Genomic DNA, 19,358 nt, shown 5'->3' on the forward strand with positions numbered 1-19,358 from the left:
TCAATACTATTGCTAGTTGAGATGAGAGCTCCCCGCTCATCACAGCTGCCCACACTGCTGTGACACAGAGCTGGTTAGCTGGTTGGGTTATAGCTAGTTGTTCATTTTTAGGGAACTGACTACTAAAATAATTGATAGCTGCAGCCCTAGTTTGGTGTGAGTTTGGTACAGCAGAAAAAAAACAAATGCATAAGGATCCATTTCTTTTCATTTTTTTTTTTTTTTTTTTAACTGACATTAGTGCAAGTGTCAAAGACACAATCCTCTTGCTGGGGACAGATTTTTCTCACTGGCAACTTTGGTTAACTATTTTTATTATAACACAAAGGGAAGGACCATTAAACACTTCTATATTACACTGTTCAAACACTTTCCCAAAAAGCAACAGGTCACAACAGGCTATAAAACTGAAAAGACTCTCTTATGGTGTGTTCAGACTGCAGTGTTGCAAATATTCGCGTTGCTTTAATCACGAGAGTTTGATCGTGGCATAAGTTTGGGATCATTTGTGTTTAATCGCGTTACTCTCATTACCCCACAGTGTAGAGCTGTAGGCTTTTGAGACACGGCGTCACACAAATTTCTCGCTCAAGTTCAAATATTTCAACTCACACGAGTGCCGCAAATCTTATGTGTTGGCTTAATTCGTGTCGCGCCATTTGCATCATTCGCCCCACCCCCGCGAATTTGTCTCTATTTGCATTTTTGCATTGAATTTGTATGTAATCGCGAAGCCAAATTCTGGCGGTGTGCTATGCTATGAAACAGAAAATACTGAATAAATAGAATAATAAAAAATAAAACTTGCATTACGAGTGTTACAATTAGTTCCACCTTGGCTATATGCCAAAGTAAATGCCAGTTGCTTCAGTAATTGTCTTATCCCGTTCTGCTTTTGCGTCTCGTCCTATATAACTAATATAACTCTCTCTCCTTTTCTGGGGCAGCTGACCAGGAACCCACAGGCTGTTCTTCCAGCTCTGGCATTTCATTTGCGCTCGCTATAGTGTGACTGACAAGCACGCAAATCCCCATGTGCCATGTTTCCACTGTATGGTATGGCTCTGCTCGATTCGAGTCAGTGTAGGTGGGATTCTCAACTGATCGCCATAGCATCACCGCGTGAAACTGCCAGGACTTCTTTAAAGCCACACTCACTGAATCCTAACAGAGGAAAGTCTGCACCTTGTCAGTTGTATGTGTGTTGTATGTACAGCCTAGTTTTGCGGCTGCTATTTTTTTTTTATCTGGGTTTAGTGAATAAAAATATTGCGGTCGCTATTGATGGTAACTTGGCAATATTAAAATGGTGGGTTTGTGTCGAATGTCCCGTGTCACGCTCAAATTCTCTTTGACCAGTGGTCTGCAGTGTTTTAACTGCACCTTTTAGTACTGCTTGGAACCTCGATTGAGGTGGTATCAAAAAAAAAAAAGGTATTAGCTACTAGCCAGAACTTATGCTTATACTAATGGTAAACGCATAAATAACCGTTCTAATGTGTAACGAACTGAACTGGACTGCTTGGTGGAAACAACTTTTGTTGTGATAACGTCAGCACCTGTAGCTAACGGCGTACAGCTAAAACTTTCCAGGCAGAACTAGCCCTAGTGAACGTTGGTTCCGCATTAAGGGAATCAACCTACATTCTGTGTTTTTTGCATCCACCGAACCGTGACCCTCGTACCGTGATGGTTCGGCACGAATACACAAACCGGTACAGCCCTAGAAATAATACATGAATTGTACTTAAGGACCTTTTTAAATTGCAACAAAGAGTTTTTAGAATTTTGTTCAGAAATGTATCTTTAATGGCAGATTTTCTTTTTTTATCTACACTGACTTGAAAGTATTTGTACTGTGGCCTCAAGACAGATTGTATCTCTTTTCTTTTATGTCACAGTGTGGTATCTGCATGTCTTCCATTTCCGTCTTCGAGGAACCTGTTGACATGTCCTGTGGCCACGAATTTTGCAGAGCATGCTGGGAAGGGTAAGTTAAATTTTGGTTTAGCCTGCGATCCTACTTTTCTTACACTGATCTTCTTCACCATTTTTCTTTGTATACGTCATTGCTGTCTGCAATGTGTGTATGCTTCCTTAGGTTTCTAAATTTGAAGATCCAAGAGGGTGAAGCCCATAACATCTTCTGTCCGGCATTTGACTGCTACCAGCTAGTGCCTGTAGAAGTCATTGAGAGTGTGGTGTCTAGAGAGATGGACAAGCGCTACCTCCAGTTTGACATCAAGGTAACTAGATGAAAAAACAGAACTGTGCACTAAACAGATTTCCTTTTAACTGTAACCCTTCTACACATATAAATATTATATTATCACCTTCAGAGATAAACACATGACTTGTGCAGTTGAATTGCAATCTACAGCAAAGACCACTAAATTGAATATAGATGCTAGTTGACTAACATTAAGGAGAGTAGAGAGATATTCTTAAAAAGGTAAACAGCATTTAGTTGAACTGAATAAATCAGAAATGAAGTGGTCCAAATGAAATGGGATTTTTTTTTTTGTTACCAAACTGCCAGATCCCAATACCAACCAGCCAAGAATGACATTGACTTGACTTTTTTTTCACCTATATATTTTTTTCCTTAATTGAAGTATAAGAGGCACAAATCTGAAATAAATAACAAGACTCCTTATTTGAGTTGTCATAGAAACATGAACATGTTCTCATTCAAGCTGCACAGGCACTGTCATCATATTCAACATTAAGGTACTTACAAAATAGGGCAAACCCAGGATTTGCTATAGTTTGCTGACTGATGGTCTGGACTTAAAATGGAAAACATCTACAATATAGGGGATTATTGTTATTGTTTTATCATCTTAATTCATGATCTTTCTCAGATCTTAAAGTCCATGTATGTGCTCCTTTGCAAACTTTAAAAAGTAAATTAACACCAAGCAGAAAAGGGTTGTTTCACTGATCTCCTCTGGCAGAAACTTCAAACCTGTAACAGATAATGTTGTGGTAGAAATGAGTGTAATACAGTCACCCTTACTAAAATACCTTTAAAAGGTATAGTAATTGATGTTAATCCAATACACTTTTTGTCAAATTCAGCGAATATCTCCTCATGGTCAATTAGCTCTCTATTTTCTGTGTGCGCTTAAAAAACATCTGGTGTTCCTACACAGCCCTGGCTGCAGGAAGGAGTGCACGAGCCACAAAACACTATTACAGCCAATTGGCAACAGGCGGTGACAGTTGATGGTAGGGGGGGAGGGGGGAGGCAGCATGTGAATGTGCCGGCCGACCAGTAGTTATCGGTCCGTGAATCTGGGGTGCGGAGCTTCAGAAATGGAGGGTTGTATTTGTTTGGCAGTTGAGTTCAAATATCAACAATCTTTTAGCAGCATCGCTTACTGCACCTTTAATCTTTTTTGTTTCTTCTATTGACAGGCATTTGTGGAGAACAATTCAGCAATCCGCTGGTGTCCTGTGGCAGGGTGCGAAAGGGCAGTAAGACTGAAAACCCAGGGTCCTGGGACCTCCACCTCAGACTCTCTTAGCTTCCCCCTCCTCCGGGCCCCAGCTGTAGATTGTGGCAAAGGCCACCTCTTTTGCTGGTCAGTAACCAGTACCACACCTTATATATGAAAATGTAAACATTTCTGTAATCATGTGTATTATAGTTTAAATTTCAAAACTTGAAATATTCTAATGTACCAGTAATGGAGAATATTGAAAGCAAAACTTTGTGAAGCACATAACATGTTTTGATTGATTAAGGGTCAGCTATTTATTACAACAGACATTTATTGTTTTTTACAGAAAAAACAGTAACATTATAAGTGTATTTGTCCATATCCGTGTTTGTGGGGTTTATACACTACCCAAAAAGGACAAATTGGAAACACGTTTAGAAGTTCCCGGGTCTATTACTGTGAAATAGAAAAAGTTTGAAATCACCACGAGTCATGTGAGAGTTGGGTGTCCAGTCCAACCCAGTAACCAGGAAAGATTGGCCATTTTCAGGGCTCCAACTAAGAATCCAAAGGCCTCTCCAACAGATACCTCTAAAGCTCTGTTGGGCACCATCTAGCCAAAAAACAGCACTCCATTGATCATTTCTTAACGATAGGGTGGCTAGATGGAAGGCCCTCCTGAGTAAAAGGCATATGACTGCCTGCAGTTCGCCAAACAGCAGTTTAAGAAAGAGTCTGAGGAAAAAGATTTCCTAGTGAAAACCAGGTACCACTCCTAAAGTCTGGCTAATACTAGTCTTTATGCTAAGATAGGGTAAAATACTCCCAACTTGCATCCTACTTAAAGGTGCTCTAAGCGATGTTGGGAGACATTATTCTTGTTGACGTTCAAAGTATTTTCAAACAAAACGAGACTAGCTCGCCCCTCCCTCCTCCTCATCCCATCCCCTCCCGTCCGTGCTTCAGCGAACTAACCCCCCAACCCCCACCCCAAATCCTTCTTGTCGGTTATTGGCTGAACGCTGGAACACGATTTGTTATGTTTTTGTGGTCCAGGTTGGCCACATTGTTCTTGTTGCCGTTTGTAGACCCTGGGCTGTCTACAGAGACCGCGTTTTTTTACAGTGTGTTCAGGGGACAGGCAGCTAGCGGATAGTGAGGAGAGGTTTGCTGTATGTGACAAAAAATGTTGTAGCCTAAAAAAATGAGGGACATCGCTTAGAGTACCTTTAAGTTGATATTGATACTATGTGAATGTATGTCCCCAAATGTTGAACTTTTCCTTTTGCACATGGTGAACATGCAGGGTCCCTTAAATGTTAAATTCCAGCACCTATGCTGTTTGTATGCATTTGTTTGCATGGGTATCCAATCATTTTCTGTGTACACATATTTGTAACTATTGATGTTAGTTTGGCAACATGATGCTGAATGCTGTGTAGTCCTCCACCTAGTGGAGGCAAGTAGTCTGCTGGCGGCGAGTGAGGCAGAGGGACCACGGGGTGCGTTAGCTAGCTAATTCTTGTCTCATTTGTGGTCTGATAAACAGTAAATTCATAATATGCAGTGCCCCATATCCCTATTTTCCATGCTACTGTAACGGACACATTTTATGGTTTTCTGATTCTGATTCTACGTGAGCGCGGTTTCCATGGGAATGCAGCCGTCGAGGCTATCGTCCCTGTTTGACAATGCCGTACTTGCGCTGCTGTTTATTTGGTTGTCATGACCACAAGTGATTGACGCCCTGTCACTGTTCCAGTTGCTCATTCTCAAAGTGGAGAGAGAGAGCAGACGACTGTTCGTTTCAGTTAGGTAAACGAGAGCTTCGCAGAGCTGTGCCATTGCAATTTCATGACATTTCATAGGGCGATGCGTCGCAGCTGCAAAATGTATATAACGGAAACACTGACCACACAGTACCCCACCTCACTATATGGTTCCTGAAAGCAGCTGTTAGGTTCACTTGTCAGGTTTACTCAAGAGTGAAGTTGACATTACATTTGGTAATGGAATTGCGTGTAACACAGGTCTGACTTTAATAGTTCCCTTGACACGAGGAAGGCATTTGGTTGAAAGTTGGATATGGCCATTTGTGGTTGACGGTTTTGACAGTATCTCTGACAGCACTGTATGATTGGTGTGTTCCTCATTTGTCTTAATTTTATGTATAAAACTGTCTGCATCAGTCTAATCTGTCTGTGTATATTCCAGGGAGTGTCGAGGCGAGGCCCATGAGCCCTGTGACTGTGACACCTGGAAGTTGTGGCAACAGAAAGTCTCTGAGATGAGACCTGAAGAATGTGAGTATTGACATCCATTTATTTATTTCAGTTTTTTGGTATTATACATTAGGTTACAGCTGAATTTACAAACTACACAGCATTCTGCTTTTAAACTTATGTTTTAATGCTGTTTTAACAGACATAATGTCAAATGGTTTAGTCAGTTAGTCTATGCAGTTTTATTTTATCTATTTAACCATCCCCTAACTAACGGTAAGCTACTGTACACAATGGTAAATTGTTAGAACAAAGAAGTTTGGATTATTAGCCATTCCCCTTACTTGCCCAGACTTTTTGGGTTGCAGTCAAGTGATTGATTTGGAGCTAAATTGCCTGGAACTCAACCACAGTAATTACAAACAGTTTAGCGCTAAGCCAATTAAAATCCACCATGTTGATGATAAATTATTAATTAAAATGAACAGCCCACTCATTGAGAGTACGCAATGTTTAGAAGCAGTAATTGGACTGTGGGCAATCTAATAGATGATTTAAGATGGCTCAAGTTGCTCCAAAGTGCCACTTCCTTGATGTGACAGTCGAAAGATAAAAGCAATTATTTTGCTTTGGAACTATCTTTCCCTTCGATTTCTCCAGAATCAGTTTTATCTTGGCATTTCAAATGGCACATCAGAGGTGCTTTGATAATAGCCAATTATTCTGTTTGTGTGGGGGGTTGGGGTAAGTGGTGCATGAGCATCTTGGGAGATGTTAGCAAAATATATAAGCAATACACATTAGTCAGGCAGCTGTGGTAATAGTCATTCTCATTCTGTCTCATTATGCCTCTATTTGTTCTGTATACCTCCCCCTCCTCCTATTGAAGTGGCTGATGTGAGTGAAGCTTACGAGGATGCAGCCAACTGCTTGTGGTTGCTCTCTAACTCCAAACCCTGCGCCAATTGCAAGTCCCCAATACAGAAAAACGAGGGCTGCAACCACATGCAGTGTGCTAAGGTAAGTAAGGCTGGGAGGTTTGTCTTACTGCAGTGTGTAATTAGGTATCTCTTTCATCTCAGAGGCTATTCTGGCCAGTATGTTTTCAGTTGGTAATGAGTTTGATTGTTTTTTGATTGGGGAAAAAATACTTAAATTTACAATTCACAATTATTTCAGTGTACTGTACACAATTTACATTCAAACAAATAAAATAGCCATAAGAATCAAAGTTTGAATTGGAAAACATTTGGGCAGAATTACAGACACATTTAAGCCTTATTGTTACTGGTGTAACTCTTTCAGTATCTCACCGTTCAAATTTGATTCTTGGGGTCAAGATTAAATTCAAAATTGATTCTCGATTCATTAAACAAGGGTGCTAATTTTCAGTATCTATGCCAGTCCGCTTTGCGCTAATAGAGGCGGTGTGACAAATTCCGGCTTAAAAAAAAATAAAAAAAAAGAGTAAAGTGTGTATAGCATTATGGAGTTTTTATATTTTAAAAATATCATCATCTGATTGCAACAGTCTAAACACACAAAGGCAAAACTAACACAAAAGGTAACATTTATTCATGCTAAACTTACTTTCTACTAACTTTTTTTTCAATTCTTAGTGAAGAATAACAAGTTCAAGTTATACAAAAAATAAAAATGCTGCCTGTTACATAAATAAAATTGGTAGGCTTAGGCTAGTTGGGTCTCAGAAACTTGCCAATTTAAATAAAATGTACACAAAATAACACTGTAAAGTGGAGGGAGCGGCTTGTCACTAAAAAGAGAATAGCTGGTCCACCTTTAAGGTCAGTCCACCTTAAGTGAGCCTGAACTGAAGCTCTGCTAGCTCCGTGGCTAACCCCCTTCACTTTAATCTTAAGGTGGACACGGGAAACTTGGTTTGGGTCGTTGTAGCATTTATTCACCAACAACTATACACACACTGCACTGCTACGTTCACAGCTATAACGTTACTGCTTACTTCATACTCACTGTCACACACACACGCTCTCTCTTGCTCACACACGCACAGAAGCAGCTCTCTGCTCCATCCCCCCCCCCCCCCACCCCACCCGTCCTTATGTTATCTGTTTTGGACTTTTGGATATTGCTTTCCACACCTTCAGGCTAGATGTTGCAGGTACTGTCTCACAATGTCTACAAAGTGGAAAGTTGAGCGACTGAGGGAGGAGAATGAGACTGACAAAATAGCTCCTGTGTCAGGATAAAAAAGGGACTTGATTTGAGCATGCTGGTTTTAAATGTCATTATAATTTCCTCAGCGGAAACCTAATTAAGGTTTCCCAAGGCTTTGACAGAGGTTTAGGTGGGAGCATCACTAGGGAAATTGGTTTAACATGAGAAGGAAAGTTGAGGGCTTAGTAACAACGCACAAATCATCAGAGAAACACACAGATGGTTCACTGAGAAATTTAAGCTGCTACCTTTTAAACTTCAGAAGCCGTAGGAAAACAAAAGATCTAAAATAATAGCTAATTAAATTTTTTGCCTGTAGGACAGGTTTTGTTGTGTCGTAGCACTATTTTGGATTCTTGTGATGGTGCGCCTTATTTAACTTTCAAATATCTCACACAACACAATTATCTAATATCTTGCACACTTTTGTGCACTTGTTACTTTGCTCAAATCATTACACAAGATGTCCCAGTGTGTTATAATTTACACCTTGGACTCACCTTATATGTATGATTAAATAATTGAGTATGAAACAACTGTTGTGTTAAATTGCTGATAACAATATTCTCCAGATTTGAGCAAGTAAGAAGCCCTTTTGTTCTGGTGAAGGTGACCGTAACAATGGTGCTTAAATGCAATTGTTTGGATGAAAATGAGTAATCCCGTTCAAGCTGCTATCAGCCAAGTATAGCCATCAATATAAAAGATGATTTTACAAGTGGCCTCTTATGATACGGTCATGCTCACAACACCTGGGAAGTCCTGTAGTTATCCAGCAGCTTCTGGCTTACTTAGATGGACAAGAGAGTAATAAGAGAAGTGATTGAGGGAAAAAGACACTCAGTGGTGCAGGGAAAGTGTGAGACTGCTAATCACACAGAGTCATGTTGCCTGACTGTATCTGTTACTAACACTGTCGCTGGAGGGCAGGCCATGAAAGGAGCACAGTGCAGTCATACAGCCAGGCTCCTTTTGTCTCTGCGACAGCCCTCCCACTGTCTCCATCCTGGTTAAAGAAGCTGACTAGAGATGGAGATTAGTTTGGGAGGAAAGGAGCAGCTTTTACAAACAGATAGGCCACAGAGGGCTCAGCCTCTTGACCTGTTATTACCTGGCAAGAAATGGCTTTACCCCTGTTGCTTGGAAACACGGGACTCAGTGTTGCCAAGGAACATTTCTTTGTCTTTTCACTGCTATTTGCTTCCCTCCGGTCTGGCTGCACGCTTTTTTTAAATCTCAAGTCATGCTGCCTTTTTGTGTGTCTCTGTCCTTCCATTCATCCCTCGTCCCACTCTTTTATTTAGTATTGATTTTTCTGAAGTGTCATGTAAGCATGTTGTTTCCAGGACAACGGGAGTGGCTGCAGTGTTTTGTTTGTCTCCAATACCCAACGGGACTTTCTGATTTCAAATGTGGTTGGAGTGGCTTCTAGTGGCACCAGGCTACGAGGAGCAAATGCCTGTGTCTATTAAACTTTGCCATTTGTAAAAGAAAAAGAATAGATGGGAAGAAGATTGAGATAGACAACACAGAGACAAATAGATCTTGAGTCCTAGCTCTAGAGACTCTAAGACATCCTTCACAGTTAATTATTATTATGATTTTGAGAGCAGTAAAAAGGATATTCAAACAGATTTTTTAATAAGACTTGCTAATATCAAACATCTTTTTAGCTTTCATGTCCTCCGAGGTCCATACTTGATAATATTAGGAGTTACACAACATCAACTGAGTTGTGAAGTGTGTCTTTTTACTTTAGGGGGAATTCATCAGGTGAAAATAAAAATAAACCGTGTGTGTGTTTAATATTGTAATTATCTCTGTGTAGTGCAAGTATGACTTCTGCTGGATCTGCCTGGAGGAGTGGAAAAAGCACAGCTCATCAACAGGAGGCTACTATCGTTGCACCCGCTACGAGGTCATCCAGCAGGTGGAGGAGCAGTCAAAGGAGATGACTGAAGAGGTAGACACACACACACACACACACACTAGAGTTGGACATTTATGTTCAGATTGTCCTGCTATCGGTGTGTTAGATTGGCAATAACCAGTTTGATCAGGTGGTGGGGAGACTCGTGCGTAGTCGCAGCGCTCTACCACAGCTAACCTTCCATCTAAAAAATAAAATCAAGAAGCAGAGGGGCTCGAGTTGATGAACATCATTCATCATGTGCCCACTAAACTGTCCCTTTTCCAAAATGTGACTTTACAGCGGTACTCCACTTATTTAGCATTACTTTCCCAAAACATTGTCTTACTCACAATGGACAAATAAAAGGATCAAAATCAATGTCGCAGAACCAGAGATATTCTACATAATTCAATGCCTTTTTCTCCTATCTCAAAACTTGGTGACTACGTTACCCACAATACAACTTGACCACTGACAGTTGGGTCGGAGATTCAGGTGTGTTATGTTAATAATTTGTAATGTAGCCTCATTTTCAAACTTGTAGTCTACCACTTCAAACAACGCTGACTCAAAGGACATCACTTAAGGCAATTCTTTAGACTTCACATAGCTCCCTCTGGAGTCACAAAAGGATTTTTAAAACTTTTGTCTTTCCAAGATTTGTAAACAGACTTTGATGTGTAAAATCAGTGGAGTTCCCCTTTAAACACAGTTAGAAAGAATGGATAACTAGTAGTCAATCAGCCCAACCTTAAAACGTACACTCTCTCATTCGTAAATTTCCCATTTAAAAGTGCACACACCTATACAAACAGTACTTGCAGGAAAGCACTTCAGCCCATGAAGCTTACGTAAGATGGAACACACACACACACACACACACACACACACACACACACACACACACACACACACACACACACACACACACACACACACACACACACACACACACACGCTATGTCTAGATTCTTGACTATGTAGCCATCCACAATCAATCCGCCCACCTTCATCAAAGTTGAAAAGAAGTTCATTCTCAGTCTTCACTGAGAATTCCACCCAATCACAAGTACTGATTTTACCTGTGGCACTACTCACTTACTTTGACTGATCTCAACCGAGTAGCTACACTTTCCTCTGTGAGGGGAACAACATGCTCAGGGGTTTATTGACTATGACTGGTGTCTCATCACGGTTTTGCAGGCGGAGAAGAAGCACAAGAGCTTTCAGGAACTCGACCGTTTTATGCACTACTACACTCGCTTCAAGAACCACGAGCACAGCTATCAGGTAAACAGGCCTGGCTTTGCTTTCCAATGATGTCTGCTTTGCATAGTGTACTAACAGTCATGCAGTGGTTGAGGCAGTGGGAACTTGTCATCTAGTGTACAGTAAAACTGGCACATGGCCTCATACTAATAATAATAATGCAATATACTATAAAATAATCAAAGTATGGCGTTTCTGTAGCTTTCTACAGTATTACTGGAGACTGCCTTACTTTTCTGTGATTGTTGTCAAACAATAATCAGACATCACAATGCTTTGATTAAAAAAAGTCTTCGGCTCCCACCTTTTGTTGATTTATTCAGCCTCATATTCTGACATTCTCTTCATTGTTTATTCGGACAGTCTTCTCAAGACATTTTTACTCAACAATAAAACCTAAGAACTTCTGTCTTCCTCACAATAGCTGGAGCAGCGCCTGTTAAAAACAGCCAAAGAGAAGATGGAACAGCTCAGTCGAGCCCTGAGTGGAAGTGAGTGTGCAGTCTGCCATAACCGTGTCAATCTTTATTACATATTTAGACACATCTTAATCTAGTCCTCTGATATTGAGCTTTTGGAAGTAGGCAGGAGGGAACACAAAGGTCTTAATAATGCATTAACAGTGGGTATATAGTTATTATTCAGCAGGCACGTCTAAGTTACCAAAAAGCTGTGCTTTGTGAATAAGCTTTGTCGAGAGTCCTAAACCGCCATCGGTGCAGGCAATTACAACCTGTTTGAATTTCATTAGATTCTGATTGTAGTGGTGTTACTTACATACGTCTGACGGCCAGCTGACAGAGAAATGAAAAATGGCCATAACTCAGTGTTTATGAGTCTGGCTCAGTTGAAAGTTTGCACAATTCATCCTGCATAATATATATGCAGACAGGTTTAATTCTCCAAAAAATACAATCAACCATGATTTACTATCACTATTGTGTATTCTGATGCAGATCTGAATCTGGCTGTTTTGTTGTTGTTTTCAAAAGAGCAGATCACAATGTGAGCATGATACTCACAAGCTGTTAGAGAGATTTCCAGTTTATTGTTTACTAAAGGCACAATTCCTGGCCCTTCCCTGCCAACAAGCTAGATCCCTTAATATAGAAGAATAAGAACAATATCTACTAGGGCTGGGCGATATGGTTGAAAACTGTATCACGATATAAGTTTTTCATATCGGTCGATATCGATAATTATTGATATTTTTTATGACCTATTTAAAATAAGGACCAGGAGAAAAAAATATTAAATTTAAACATTTTTATTTTAAACTTAACCCTGCTCTGATTATAATCCCCTCAGTTATAAAAGCAGAAATGTCAACACAACCATGGAAAACACTCAAATAATTAAAATGTAAACAGGTCTAAAATCACAATGAACACTTAACAATTATCTCTTAACATTAAGGTGCAAAATTAAAGAATAAGTAAGAAATGCTTAATAAAGTGTCATAAAATAGTGCAAAGTGTTAGCTAAATATAAGAAACCTGAGAAGGAACTATTTTCTGCAGGTTTAGTGCTAGGTTGGTAACCTGGCTTCTGGACAGTGCTCAGCATGTCTGCCTCCGTTATTTCTTTGTAGCGTTTAGTAAGGCGCTGATGCAGAGTACCTCTCCATGGTGCTCTGCTGCTTGTGCCGTGTTGCAGCTGCAGATGTTGTTGGACGTTGATGGCGAATACGGCTGTGCTCGAAAGTGTGAGCGCGGCTAAGGTGGTAAAACAAGTTTATGGTATTACCAGTGTTGGTGGGGACGACAGTCTGACGACATTGGTCTGACTACGGTCAGACTTATAAAATCCCCAAAACTGCCATACTGACTTTTCCTGTTTTATCAACGATTTCCTCGCTCGCTGCGGCACTCACTTTCCACTCCACGCCGGTTCTGTTATTGAAGAACACGAGACAGCAATGTGGCGCAACCAAACATGATACTGTTACATGATTGGCTGTTAGAGTGTCACTCCCTACATTGCTAGGTTGCCAGAGAGTGAGGGCCTTTGTTCATGCAACCAAACTTGCTTCACAACCTCTGGTTTCTTCTGATGAAGAAAAACAAGTTATCAAACGTTTTATCGACCGCATTTTCTATTGATATTGATTATGTTTCTATCGCAATACATATCGTTATCGTTTTATCGCCCAGCCCTAATATCTACAGTACATTTAGTACAGTGGAGCGGTTCTTTCATATGCTTTGTTTTGGGATTTCTCATCATTTTGTATTGATCTGCTTAGACATGTAGGTAATTTAGGATGGAATAAAAGATGCCTTCTACAAAAGTAAAGCATGTTTGTTATCCCACTCTCTCTCCTTCTCTTTCCCAGGGGAAGGAGGCCCACCTGACACTACATTCATTGAAGATGCAGTCCTAGAACTTCTGAAGACTCGCCGCATCCTGAAGTGCTCTTATCCTTATGGGTTCTTTCTGGAGCCCAAAAGCACAAAGAAAGAGATCTACGAGCTTATGCAGGTTTCAGTCCTACTTATTCAAAAAAGAAAGCCAAATGTTCACAGCAGCCAGTTTTATATAGGCCATTACAGATGTGGGACTAAAGCTTTCTACCTCATGGTCTTCACAATCTGCCCCAGTTATACCTGCACAACCAGGTTTTAGTTAAAGATCTAGTGTTATATAATTTATGATCGGCAGTATAGACGAGGAATGTCCTGACCTGCTGTCTTTTATATTGTCACCTTAAATACAGTTAAATGAATGGGCAAGGCTCCCATTGGTCTTACAGTCTTTATAAAAATAATACATCTTAAAAGACACACACAGTATCCCTAAAAGTAGTTCACTTGTGGGCTACTTCTTAAGTCACTTAGTCCTTAAACGTTCCAGTTTAGGAACAGATTATTTTATGAGACAGTTGAACTTGAAATTGTGTATTCATATACTAAAATTACTCACTCACTGAGTTTCCTAAAAAGTTTCCCAGCCAGCTCTTTCTGTCCTCAGACGGACTTGGAGATGGTGACTGAGGACCTAGCACAAAAGGTCAACCGGCCTTATCTACGGACGCCGCGCCACAAGATAATCCGTGCAGCATGTCTGGTGCAGCAGAAGAGGCAGGAGTTCCTGGCCTCAGTAGCCAGGGGAGTGGCCCCCAATGACTCTCCTGAGGCCCCCAGGCGCAGGTAAAATACAGACATGCTCACCTAAATGTGTCCATGTAATTTTTTACAATGAAAATCAGTGATATAATATATCAAAACTGTAGTTTGAAATATTCAAAAGTGACTAACTAGCTATAAAATTACAGCAATTAATCACAATCTTATACTGACAAAATCTTCTCTCTGTCTCTTCCTCACTTGCAGTTTTGCTGGTGGAACGTGGGACTGGGAATATTTAGGCTTTGCATCACCTGAGGTAACAGAACACGTCTTCAGTAGTTCTAAGTGAAGGCTTGTTAGTTAAAATGTCATTGGTGCTGTTTGAACAAATGCATATTTTTACATTTTGTATTTTAAATTTCCTATAAGATATCTCAACAGATAAGTGGTGCCCCGTTACTTGAAACCTGTGATACCTGTGAGTGGTTGCACCGTTTATCCGTGAATATGGAGCGCTTGATTTGATGCAGTAATTCAGGCACTTCTCTGTTAATGTCTAATCCGGTTTAATTCATTACAGAAAAATTGAGATTATGTAGTTACATTATACCTTTTTTTATAAAGTCAGTACTGTATGTATATCTAAATTTTGCTGGTTTGACTTTGGTTGTGCAACAGCACTGACAAACCGTGGTGACCCAAAGATCACCATGTTATTCAACACACTGGAGCGAGCCAGATGGTTCAGTGTTCCCCTGTGCACCCAGTTGGAATGATTAAAAGCGCAGTTCTCTGGCAAACACCTAAGCAGGTTGCTCCCGATCATTGCGCATTAGTAACTGGCATTTGTAGTTAACTTTTACAGTCGTAAAACTGTCGACCACATAATGGTTTGATTATTGACCTGCCTCCTTTTTCTGCACAGCTTGGTGCATACACTCAATAGTGGTGCATAAGACAATCCACTGCAGTGACTATTCTAAGTTTCTATTATTGTTTAGTTTCTAGACTGTGGCAGATTTGAAACATATGGGCTTTTCATCTGGAACCCATTCACTCAGCTCAACAGCTCTCCTAAGGCTCCTTGTAACGCGATACAGATATGAAAATCTCACATCAAACTTATTGTGCACACCTTTTAACAGCATAAAGCAGGCATTACCCTTTGACAGGAAAACAAATGACAAAGATCAGTCTTTTCTGCCAGTTTGATAAATTAAATTTGAAACTCCTTATCCCCTGCTTGCTCAGCACCGTGCAGTGAGGCATAGGTAACGCTTTGTAAAGCTTTTGTTTACTCAAGGTTTACTGAGTAAACGGTCACTGCTGAACACACACACACACACACACACACACACACACACACACACACACACACACACACACACACACACACACACACACACACACACACACACACACACACATATATATATATCAAAAGAGAAGATACCAAGGATGTCTGAAAAATACAATGTTTTTTTGATTTAGCTTTCTGCTCATAAAATGTGCCATTATCTTGTAGGGGTGGGAAGCTCGATGCACTTCACGATTGGATTCAAATTTAGAGGGATGATGATGCGATGATCAAACAATTATTGATTTTATATATATATATATATATATATAATTGCTTCCAATCGTTTCCCCACCCCTTTTATCTTGTATTAAGTATTTTGACAAGGTAATTTGGTCCAGGCAGATCCTCTGTTATCTGCAGTTTATAAAATATTAAGCCTTGGTACTTGGTGCTACAGGTTTTCTGCTCTCTCTCTGTGGTCACTAGTCTGAAAAGTGAAATAGCAGTCAGCTTTTTGAAACGGAGGATTTTGAACACTCCTCTCTGCTGTTCCATGTACAAAATAAATGGAAGTGTATGTTTTGCTACACTGTTGGTCTTAATATGAAGTAACTAGGATTACTATCTGTCTCATTTGTTGACACCTGTGTCATACCTTAATATTGTTATACCATTATTGATTTTTCAGACAAATGTAGCATACAAGCTAACTGAAGCACACAGAAGCGCATAACTAAGTACACAAGCCACAAGGAAAGATTTAATTAAGCTAGGCGGACACTACAAAGATGTGACTTATCTTTAAAAACAAAAACAAATGATCAATGTAAAATTCAGGTCAGATGCTCACCTCACCTCCACCCCCTTTTCTTGTTATTTAAATAACATAATAGTTGTCAACAAATTATTTTGGGCATGTGTATCTAGGAGTAAGTTCACAGTAAATTTTGCTATCAGAGGCTGAACACCAAGCCACTCTAAACTAAAAATAAATAAAAAAGCGTTTTTATTTTTATCCCCTAATTGAAGGTCTCTTAGCTGCAGTTGTTAATGGGAACACTATAGTAATAATCAAAGCCTGATGGCTGCCTCACAGGCACAGCTACAGATGGCCCGCTCCATGGTTCTTACAATGCCTGCAGATCACTTCATAGTGGGCTATTTTTAGAGCGGTGGAAACATGAAAGACTGTGTTTGGCTGACAGACTTTTGATTATATGAATGTGACTCAGTGACTTTTGCAAATGTATGAGATGAGTGAATGGAGAATGCAGTTCATTATTTCCTGAGGTATTGATATGCAGATATGCAAGTTAAGTATATGTAACTTTTTCATGTTGGTCTTCAACCAAAGGATAAAGTAGACATGCGTTTATTGCTAGCTTACAAATTCTTCTGTAGGTTTTGAAGTTGACCACTACGAGCACCATCTGACTCAAGCCGAACCCCGAAACTTTGATTCCTACTTTTGTAGAATTCTTTTTCTCCAAAATAACTCCGGCATGGTTTGAAGTGAAACTAAGAAGACAGATGTGATGCCTACAATGTTTTTTTTCAGTTTGAAAGACTATATATGTAGGATATGCCTGAACTAGGTATATACTTCCTGTAAAACTTTGTTTTGTTGAATAGCTTTTTATGTCTTAATTAGGCTGCCTTATATCTTTCATCTTCTCACACCATCAAATAATTGAATCTCAGTCTCTTGCTACATATTAGTTATCAGCATTGTTAACACAATCAACCATCACACGCATAGATATCCTATCATTAGAAATATCATTAGAAAGGCAGCCATATGCACACACACCTTGACACCATAGTGCTTTTTTTGTAATTTCATTTAGACACGCTGTGTGAAACAGTCTGTGTTAATTGATTCTACATAAACTCCCCTGAGTGATAACGTGCCAGACATTTAGATTAGATTTGAGTTTTGTTTGTCATAATAGTAACAGATATGCTACTGTACATGGTCTCACTACAAAATATGTTCTTTGAATTCTTTCTCATTAGTGTTTTTAAAATCAGGAGAGACTTAGAGAGAGCTTTGGTCCAAAGTATACTGGAGCACACGGACTTGAGACAGAAAAGTTTTTTAGATGACTAACGTTTGGATGCCAGTTGAGTAGAGTTTGTGTTGTTTTTTTTAAAACCCGCCAGTGAATGAATATTTGATTTACTTTTTAATAACATCACTTTCAAATTTGATGAGGTATTCTGGTTGCTTTTGAGATTAGTCGGGCATACACATGGGTAGTGTTTTCAAACATCTGAACCTCAATCCTCATGCTTTATTTCCAATTCCCTTCCAGTGAGTGAGTGTGTGCTGCAGTCTAGACTGGAGCTTATGATTGAAGGCTTGGTTTGGAGATGAAAGAGCTCTCAGTGCTGATCTTTCCTGGAACAGAACACCCAGACCACACTAGAAGCAAACTGCTTCACTACTCGAATCACAGTTACCAATGAACAAATTCACCTTTAACAAAAAGCACACAGATAGGAATCAAGAAAAATGTGCAACTGTAGCACTGGTCAGAAAGCAGTATGTTGATGAGGAGTGTTAAGACATTATGGCTGGTTAAACTGCAGGATTAGAGCATTTGTTGAAATTAAGCAATAGAAAGAAATGTGTTACGCTTTTTTTTTTTTTTTTTTTGTCGTTTTAAGGAGTATGCAGAGTTCCAGTACAGACGGAGACATAGGCAGCGGAGGCGAGGCGACATGTCAAGTCTCCGTAGCAACACACCTGACCCTGATGACTCAAGCGACAGCATTTTAGGTACCGCAGTGAACATACAAGACACTCCCTCTCTCAGGGGTTCAATGTTTTTTCCTAGTGTTGGACTCAGTCTCATATGTGGACCGTCATTTGTTGGGTAATTTGTCACAGTTTATTTGCAATAAATTCTTCATTAACTAATTCTATAATCTGATGATATCATACATGTGGATCATGTGACCTTACAATTCCCTGTTGTGATTGGCTTGTTTTTACATATAGGCATTTTTGCCTTTTTGTAACAGTACAGATTTGTCAATGAGGAGAGAGCGGAAGGATGCAACGGTCATGGGTGATGTACATAAAAAACAAAACCATGTTAATGCAATGCATACTAGTGCAATCGCCAAGTTTTCTAATCTATGATTAAATAATACATATACATTAAATAAAACTACATTGATCCAGTCATCCTCCCTCAGTTTTCGATAATGATTTGTACATTACAGAACCCAAGTGGCCCAAACTTCACAACTGCTCATGTTCAATAAGCCAATATTTCTAATCCATCAGTCTTGTCCATCACAGTGCTGCTTAGTTTTTAGCTGTGTGGAATTAAAGAGGGATGGGGTTTGCGGTTTTGAAGCCAGCTAAATGATTCTGTTGAGCCAAGAAGGATTAATTGATTTCAGATGAAGATACGGAATTAGTGAATTTCCTGGGGAAATTGAAGGCACATTCTGCAGTGTTCACTAAAATAAAGATGATTTCCCCAAAAGTGGTAATTAGCAATTGGTTAAATTGCCATCCAGGTGCTGCTGTAAACATTCAGTTTAATGACTGTGGGTCTTTTGTTCATTTCTTTTTCTACAAAGACGGACATGATATAGGAGGTGGACATAGACATCATCTGATGGTGAGTTGCCATTTTTATTTCAGTTCAAGGCTTTCAGCCTTTAAAAATGTTTAGACAATGCCAAGAGTGTGTAGCATTAATCTAGCTGAATTGGCTTAATAATGCCAATTTTGCTTGACCAGTTTGGAGTGTTTTTCTTCCCCTAAAGATAATCATGAAAAATATTCTTAAAAGACTAATGCACTTCTTCCATCATTTTGTACACTGTTAAATTATACTAAAGATAGAAGATTGAATGCACAGTCAAAATTCAGGGGAAATAGGGCCTAAGAATCCAGTTGACAGTTTGAGTATAAAACAAATTTAA

The 19,358-nt window shown here is 39.6% G+C and overlaps 1 protein-coding gene across 2 annotated transcripts in view; it reads left to right on the forward strand.

The window, feature by feature from the left end:
- Positions 1-19,358, forward strand: part of LOC114556862 (ankyrin repeat and IBR domain-containing protein 1) — a 37,226-nt gene that overhangs the window by 13,976 nt on the left and 3,892 nt on the right. For both annotated transcript variants that reach the window (XM_028579941.1, XM_028579942.1), the window contains exons 7-19: positions 1,902-1,990; positions 2,102-2,246; positions 3,421-3,587; positions 5,661-5,749; positions 6,558-6,688; positions 9,693-9,827; positions 10,980-11,066; positions 11,470-11,536; positions 13,381-13,526; positions 14,016-14,194; positions 14,378-14,429; positions 18,084-18,195; positions 19,011-19,051. In XM_028579941.1, the coding sequence (XP_028435742.1) occupies positions 1,902-1,990; positions 2,102-2,246; positions 3,421-3,587; positions 5,661-5,749; positions 6,558-6,688; positions 9,693-9,827; positions 10,980-11,066; positions 11,470-11,536; positions 13,381-13,526; positions 14,016-14,194; positions 14,378-14,429; positions 18,084-18,195; positions 19,011-19,051 (1,440 nt within the window). The remainder of the gene's footprint in view (positions 1-1,901; positions 1,991-2,101; positions 2,247-3,420; positions 3,588-5,660; positions 5,750-6,557; positions 6,689-9,692; positions 9,828-10,979; positions 11,067-11,469; positions 11,537-13,380; positions 13,527-14,015; positions 14,195-14,377; positions 14,430-18,083; positions 18,196-19,010; positions 19,052-19,358) is intronic.

The sequence above is a fragment of the Perca flavescens genome, chromosome 6 (assembly GCF_004354835.1).
Source record: "Perca flavescens isolate YP-PL-M2 chromosome 6, PFLA_1.0, whole genome shotgun sequence".
Lineage (NCBI taxonomy): Eukaryota > Metazoa > Chordata > Actinopteri > Perciformes > Percidae > Perca > Perca flavescens.